This window comes from Fulmarus glacialis, unplaced genomic scaffold (genome assembly GCF_000690835.1).
Source record: "Fulmarus glacialis isolate BGI_N327 unplaced genomic scaffold, ASM69083v1 scaffold39276, whole genome shotgun sequence".
In the NCBI taxonomy this organism is placed as follows: domain Eukaryota; kingdom Metazoa; phylum Chordata; class Aves; order Procellariiformes; family Procellariidae; genus Fulmarus; species Fulmarus glacialis.
In genome coordinates this window covers 671-8,832 of record NW_009220719.1, presented here as the reverse complement: position 1 = coordinate 8,832, position 8,162 = coordinate 671, and the positions used below count along the sequence as shown (strand labels likewise).

Here is an 8,162-nt window from a genome sequence, read left to right as displayed (position 1 = left end):
GGCCTTGGGGTCCGGCCGTGGGTCGAGCAAGGGCCGGGCAGCCAGGCAAGGGCCTGCCGGAGGGTCTCACCTCCTGCCGAGCTGGGCGCCAGGTCCTGGGGAGCAGGGCGGGGCAGGGCCCAGCGTGCAGCTTCCACGCATGCACCCCGCTGTTTTTATATGCAAACAGGTGCTGGCATCCTGCGTGAGGGGTTTCCGTCCTGCTGCAAGTCGAGGTAGGCCTCCGAAATAGCTTGCAAAGGGCTAATTGGTGAACACAGGTTGCAAACAGCGTTGCTGACGGTGGTGTCATGGGTGGCAGCATGCCCGTCGGTGTCATGGCTGTGTCATGTATGTCAGTAGTCTGCTGACCTGCCAGGCTCTGGAGTAGCCTAACATAACCCATTAGTCATTTTTAAAATGTCTGCTAGTCACTTCCTAGCAAACCATTTCTAAACGGAAACTCTTGTCAGGGCTGATGGCGTTGTCAGGAAGGGCTTTGGTGACAGGGGCAGCGACCATCTTAAACCCCCCTCAGCAAGGGTTTGGAAAAGAAAGAGCAAGGGTTTTGAACAGCTCACCTGCTCAGGGGAAAATTTCCCAAAAGCCACCCCAGGGAGCTATGCTGCAATTCCTGTTTGTCTCTTGTGACATTTGCATTTTGTTCCTTCCTTTAGAACCACTGGATTGCACAGATGCTTCTCAAATGTCTCATGGCCCATCAAGTTAGTTCAGCCGTGCTTGATTTGGGGTGTTTCTGTGCAGGGGAAGTGAAATTGGTGAGCTTTTAGTTAGTTTCTGCACTTTCCGCAGAAACTAACTTGAAGCAGAAGTTTCTGATTTTGGCTTTGTGGTAAGCACTGGTTGAAAGAGCTGCAAAAGAGCAGAAACAAAATTGAACAGGGCCCCCTGCGGTTAATGCAGAAAGTGGTTTTTAGCCTGGAAGGAATAGGAGTGCTGATCTGAGCAGTGTTGAATGCTCTTGTTTCAGTTGATTGGAGATTGCTCCTGTGGTGACATCACTAAGCAGTACTACGTGTCCACACCCTTCCCAGGAACGTTGGTAGCGGGTGTAAGCAAGCCAGATCCTGTCTCTTTTCATACCAGGCGCTTGCCAGCTAGCTCACTCTTCATGTCCAATGGTCAGATCAGATTCCAGAGTGTGTGGGTAGGCAGGCCAAGCAGATCAAAGCTATCAACATTCCCTGGATTGAGGGGCGACATGGGTTACACAGCCTGTGCACTCATACTAGAGCTCCTTCAATTTATTATTTTCTTATTTTGTGTTTAGCATTCATAACGTACTGGTTCTGCCCTGGTCAGAAGTGGGCTGTGTTCCATTTTACTTAGGGCAAGGGAAACTCTGTCCTCAGCACCTTGTTCTTGCCTGTTTTACTCCAGCCATCGGTACTGCACTTTCAGCTTCCTAGAGCTCTGCTGTTGTTCTTCTAGCCTGGGTCAACATTACAAATTGAAAGGCAGTGCACCGAGCGCAGCTCTGGCAACCTCACTGACTGATGTTTGTTTTTTAGTGACTGTTATGCTGGAGGAAGGTGTTCCCTGGACAGTCCTGAAGACAGAAGCACTGTATTTCTAGAGCAGGTACAGTACAGACAACAGCCAAACAAACCTCTTATTCCATGTCAGGTCTTTACCTTCGCTTGCAGAATGTCCCTAGGAGGGGGGAGGACAAGTTGGCACTTGGCCTTTCTGTTGCAACTGCTGACTAAGGAACCTGTGGTGTTGGAGTTGTTGCAATGTGAACTTGCACCTGTGTCCTAGCAAACTGGCCTGCGAAAAGCATTGCCAAAAAAGAGCAGCAAAGAAGCTGGGCCTCTGCCTGGGAAACCCCTTGCAAGCTGTAGAGATCACACGCAGAAAACAAGCGCAGCACCACTGGTAAGGTGAGTCAGCATTCTTGGAGTGATTAAGAACTGGTTTGCTAGATGACTTGTATTGATGTTAGGCCTGTACATCTTTTACATCCTTCCAGTAGAGCAAGTCAGATAGGAGAAATTATTTAGCTAGTGATTGTACAGTGGAAAGGAAGTCCTGGTGACAGTGATCCCTGGTGATTTTGCTGTTTCTATGATAGCCTGAGGACACAGGGCAGAAGAGATGTTTAACTGGTGATGGTATGTTTGGAAAAACTAGACAAGCTTTCAGATACAGAGTTTTCACCAAAAGTGGTATAATTGATACTAAACTCTCAACAGTTGTTCTTACCTTGCACTTACAGTGGTGACCTGCTGCTTCCATTTTGGACCTGATGGAGGACTTGTGTGCCTGAAAGCTTGTCCAATTCCCAGCTCTAATCTTTCTAATAAGAGAAATTACCTCCTATATACAAAACTTGTCCAGAAATGGGGATGGAAGTAGGATATTCTGTTCCTTCTGACTTTCTGCAGAATCCATGAGTCAAATAGCTATTTTGTACTATTTCTGAACCCTGTAGATTGCCTTGGTACTGCGCCTCTCCATCCTGCTGCAATGAGTGGGAAGTCCTTGCTCTTAAAGGTCATTCTTCTTGGGGATGGTGGAGTTGGGAAAAGTTCCCTCATGAACCGGTACGTCACCAACAAGTTTGACTCGCAGGCTTTCCACACGATTGGTGTGGAGTTCTTAAACCGGGACCTGGAGGTGGATGGACGTTTTGTGACCCTCCAGATTTGGGACACTGCGGGACAGGAGAGATTCAAGAGCCTGCGAACCCCCTTTTACAGGGGAGCAGATTGCTGCCTGCTGACCTTCAGTGTGGATGACCGGCAGAGTTTTGAGAACCTCAGTAACTGGCAGAAGGAGTTTGTCTATTATGCTGATGTGAAGGACCCTGAACACTTCCCATTTGTAGTCCTGGGCAACAAGATAGACAAATTTGAGAGACAAGTGAGCACAGAGGAGGCCCAGGCCTGGTGCATGGAAAATGGTAACTATCCATACCTGGAGACTAGTGCCAAGGATGACACCAATGTGGCAGTGGCCTTTGAGGAGGCTGTGCGACAGGTGCTGGCAGTGGAGGAGCAGCTAGAGCACTGCATGCTGGGCCACACCATTGACCTGCACTCCAGCTCCAAATCAGGGTCTTCCTGTTGTTAAGAGTGCCTGCTGCTTCGGGAACATCACTTGAGCCAGCAGCTGGATCGGAATAAGTGCAGGCAGCTCTGGGGCACTCTGAGGAGAGTGGCCACAATGACAATAGGTGGTTTGCTCACTGGAGAGTTGCAGCCTCACCATCTGAATTCTGGCTGGAGTTTCTGGCACAGAGGATCTAACTACAGGAGAGAGCTGTCAAAAGAGCATGTGAATGTAGTCCTGCTTTCATCTCTGCCTGTTCTAGCAGGTTTAAAGGACTGGGTTAAAGTCCTTTAAATTCCTTAAAGACAGTGAATTCTGATCTGTACCAAGAACTGCCTACGGAACAAAGCTGAGAGCGCTCTAGACACTCTTGGAAGTATTTTAGTCCTGAATTCAAAAAAATATTAGACCCACTAAACTCATGACCTTACTGCCAAAGGAAAGTCTGCTCAGCATACTGAATGAAACCTGTTGTAGAGACTCTAGCCCATGTGACTGTGAGAATGCCAAATACTAGCGTGGCTGAGATGTGTGTATCTGTTGTTTGGGATAAGTGCGTTGTGTCCTGAGACTGAATTGTGCTGAGAATTGTTAGAGCTCTGATCTGAAGCGACACAGGAAGGAGAGATGGACCTGTAGTTGAATGTGGCAGCATCACTTCTTTGTAGCTGCCTGTTTCTGGTCTGTTTTTCCTCACCTCTAACTTTGTCTTGTGTGAGTGTTATTTTGTGGAGAGACTGTCTGCTTCTTGTTTAATATATGTTTCCTTGTCTCTTCTGGAGGCTCAACACCGGATCTCGCTTCTCATACCTTGAAGGCCTGGATGGGAAATACTGATGTGGACATTCGCCAGGTCATGTCAAAGGGTTTAGAGTTACTCAGGAGTTCAGGAGATCTGGAGCGTGAAACTTCAGCTGGTTTCTGTCACAAGTAATCGCCATGTCCAGATGATATGCTCTAGCAGACCAGATGGTAGGTGGGTGGGGTGTCTCCTAGGTGTGCAGGTGGCTGGGGGAGTCATGTATGGTCAGCTGTTAAATCCACTCAGTCGGTGTGCAGGGCCGGTGACCACTGTGCTTCATTAGCTGGCAGATCATCGTCTTCAGTTGTTTTAGCACGGATGTTCCCATCTGGATGCTGCAACATAGAACCATTCACTTTATTACCTGTTGTGTCAGGTGCAGTGCTGCTGAGCGCAGTTAACTCATGCCGTTGTCCTGGCCCTTAGTCCCTGTGACTCATCTGACAGACTTCACTGGTAGAGGATGTCCACTCAATTAACTGGCCTTTGTTAATGGCTGCTGTGTTCAGTCCATTGGGGAGAGAGCTGCACTGGTTCCACCTCTGTTCAAGGTGGCTGAAAAATGGGGGTGGGAGGGCAGGGAACCTTCTAGAAAACAATGCCAGGCTTTGCTGATGCCAGCTTCTGCCCCGTGATAGGTCTTAGTCACAAGCTATCTGTGTAGCAAAGAGATGAGTGCTTGCAGACTGCTGTCTTTACCATTATAACCTCATGTCCTGCAACTTCCCGTGCAAGCGTTTGTCCAAAACTATGACTTTTCCCATAAGCACATAGGAGCCTGCCACAGGGAGAGCTTCCCTGAGTATGTATTGGCTAGCTGCTGAATGCGATTCCCACTGTGATGAGCTACTGGATGGTAAATTTTGTAGCTCAAATCGAGCAGCCTCACTTATGCTGTGCTTTAGAAAAGGGCAATCTCTGCCCTCGTGCTGGCTGGTGGCAGCTAATCCCCATCACCGAGCAGTCTCTGAGCATGCAGGGAGTCTCCTCTGGGGGAACTCAAGGTGATCCTGCCCTTCTCTGCAGGGCAGCCATGTGTGGAAGGGACTGAAGCTTTAATGCAAAGTGCTTTAGAGGGATCTGATTTCTAAGCAGGGCTGAACACTCATATTCATGGGGATAGTTAGGGAGTGCTTGCAGTCTCTGGAAAACAAGGTCCCTTGAGGTATAAGAGAAGGCTCTGCCTCCATAGGTGCAACAGATTTTTACAGGATATTAAAGTTATTGTTACTGTTTATTTACCAATGTCTGACCTCACCAGGCCTCTAGATTTTTCTTCTGTTTGATATTTCCTTCAATATCCCAGACTCTGTGACCTGTGGTTCTGATTTACACCTCTGAACAGATATGTTCCCCTGGAGCTGGTTTGCACAGGGGCCCCGGTGTTGGAACAGGCTCAGGCCCTTGTGCACTGCCTGGCCCTGCTGGAGGGGCTGCTGAGGGACCTCCCTGCAGGTGACACTGCCACTTCCCCAGCGCGGATCTCATAGGATCTGTGTGAGGACTGGCACCTCCTGTGGGAGAGGGCAGAGACTGAACAAGCCACGGTGTAGGAGGTACAGGTGCAGCACGTGTTTGCAGTACCCTGGGTGTGTGTTGATGCTGATAATGAGGCTCTCGAGCTTCAGCTGTGCACAGACTGTGCAGAGGGTATGTATTGCTGGAGGGTGTTACACAGCATCTTATTCCTAACAGACATTGGATCATTGACTTCTAAAAAAAACAAACTATTTTGTTAGGCTTATGTGTTTTAAAAATGCATTAAAAAAAGTATAATATAATATATTTAAATTGTTTAATTTATTTTAAATGATACGCACAATTTCCAAAGGAGCCAGGATTTTGAACTCTTTGTTGCAAAGTTCAGTGCCAACAGCCATCCCCTCCCTGTGTCCACTCGTGCTGCTGTGGTTGTTGCTATTGCTACAGAACTGGAATTGTAAAACTGAGATTCTACCTTTATTTAAGCAAATAAAACATGGATGTATTCAAGTGAATTCAGGAAGTGGCTGCCTTCTTGGTTTATCAAAATTCAAGTAGGCTCCTGTTCTCCTGATGGATGTGGAGCTGGGTTGGTTATACCATCTGGCAGAGAGAAGTCACTAAGGAATCAAAGGAGTTGGTTATTCCTGAATGTACCTAGCTAGATCAGTAGTTGAAGAAATATAACTTATTTACCAGCTGAATCCAGTGACCAGTTGTCTTTTCAAGAGTGTATCAGAGAATGCTTTCTTAACAGAAATATTCCACATTGCTTCCCTCTGTCACTACATTTTCATTTTCAGCCTGGCCTCTCAGCAGCAAGCTGGGTACTTTCCTTTGATTTCTTCCTGCAATCTTGGAACCGGTCCCTCAGGCTCCAGGGGATTGTAACCAGGCATGATTTCCATAGGATGCTGAGACAGAAATCAGCATATGGGGACTGTTCTCTTCTGCTGTCCTGCCAGGATGGTCGCTTATTTTGGGAGGCTTTCTCTGTTTGCGGAGTCCGTGCCTGGTGTTTCGGTTGGCAGAACCTTTTAGTTTATTTTTCTCCCATGTCTGCTTGCCTATCCACGATTCCAGAGGCAGAGTAGGGTTTCAAGTCCTTGGAAATCCTGCTTTTTAAATGTGGGCTGGAGTATCTGGGGGCCTCCAGCATCTTACTTCAGCTGTTTCAAAACACAGCTGAAAACAGACAGCCAATATGACCTAGTGGGAGATGGTCCCAGCCTTGGAGGAGTTGTGGGGGTTGGATGAGGCTGTCTCATGTCAGTGAGGGTCTGTCTAAAACCATCAGAACCACTGACTCCCTTGATGTGAGATGTTTGTAAGAAAATGTGGGGCAGAGGCAGGAGCAATAGTGAGGCTGTTCCCTTATTCCTCACTTTGCCACCGCAAGCAATAGCGGAGGGCTCAGTGGGTTTTGTCATGGGTTGGAGAGAGGATAGATCCCTGGAGGGTAAAGGAGTGTCTGCAAAGGAAAGCAGTGAGCTGCTTCTGTGTGGAACAGATGCTGTAGCATATCCCTGTGTGCTTGCAAAGGAGGAGGAGTGGTGTGGAGTCTCCTGGTCCCATCCATCCCCCTCCCACAGCCCTCCTGAGGATTTTGCTTCTCTGGGCCAGGTAGCGCAGCTGTAAGGCCGTGCAGCTGCTTGGTGGGCTGAGGAAACTGAAATCTTCTCTAGAACCACTAGCGAAGGAGCCCCAAATGGCTGCAGATGCCCTGGAGTTGCTGTGCTCTCTGGGTGAGCCAGGCTGCTCACACCTGCATGCTTTCCCCAAGTACAGCTCCTCCCTAGCTCCAGAGGCAGGCTCCTCGCAGCAGTACAGCTGTAAGGAGGTTTATGGGAACATGATCTCTCTGGGGACTGCATTTTCTTACCTGTGTCTGGGGATGAGCAAAAAGATATAAAGAGTCTAAAAATGGCCTTTCAGGAGCCTCTGAACCCCACTCCAAACTCCAGTTCTTAACAGAGCATTTGCTGCAGCTCTGGTGCCAGGGGCACTGGCATGGTCTGCTCTGGAGGAAGGAGCACTCCCTGCTCTGCTGATGAGGGATGTGGTGGGAGGCAATGGCAGCTCCGACAGTGGTTGCCCAAAGGCCTCAGGTGAGTCAGAGTCCCTCGACTGGGAGGCTGCGGCCTGGGACAAGCCATGAAGTCAGTGAAATGGTGGGTTACTTCCTGAGGCGATTGCTCAGGTGAAAGAAATCGGGGATTCTCAGAGATACCCCTTGACCCCAGTGCGTGCATGGCTGGTGGAGCAACTCTTTCCTAGTGGCTTCAAGGGGTCCTTCAGGGGCTGGTGCATTTGGCCACATGTAGATGCAGGACTCCTGTCTTCATGAGCAGCCAAGTACAGCATCTGCCTGTGCTATTGTCAGTCTTAGTCCTTTCCATGAGGACTTAGAATCTCAGAATAGTTTGTATTGGAAGGGACCTCTAAAGGTCATCTAGTCCACCCCCCCTGCCGTGGGCAGGGACATCTTCAACTAGATCAGATTGCTCAGGGCCCCGTCCAACCTGATCTTGAATGTTTCCAGGGATGGGGCATCTACCCCTCTCTGGGCAACCTGTTCCAGTGTTTCACCACCCTCGTTGTAAAAAATTTCTTCCTTATATCTAGTCTAAATCTACCCTCTTCTAGTTTAAAACCATTACCCCTTGTCCTGTCTTCCCACTTGCTATTCCCGCCTCGATTCCAGGCATCTCCCTAGCAGAGCCAAACTGTGCGCAGAAATGGAGAGAAACCAGCTGGGTGCCTGATAGGCAGCACGTGAGACCTTCCTCTAGGGCAGATGGGCGGCAGTACCATGCTGTGGCCC

At 48.9% G+C, this 8,162-nt stretch overlaps 1 protein-coding gene across 1 annotated transcript; it reads left to right on the top strand.

Moving 5' to 3' along the window:
* The first annotated feature begins 1,511 nt into the window (after window positions 1–1,511).
* RAB9B (RAB9B, member RAS oncogene family) lies at window positions 1,512–3,347 on the top strand. Its single transcript, XM_009580860.1, has 2 exons — window positions 1,512–1,581; window positions 2,435–3,347. The coding sequence occupies exon 2, from the start codon at window positions 2,470–2,472 to the stop codon at window positions 3,073–3,075; it is 606 nt and encodes a 201-aa protein (XP_009579155.1). The 5' UTR covers window positions 1,512–1,581; window positions 2,435–2,469; the 3' UTR covers window positions 3,076–3,347.
* Window positions 3,348–8,162: the final 4,815 nt, after the last annotated feature.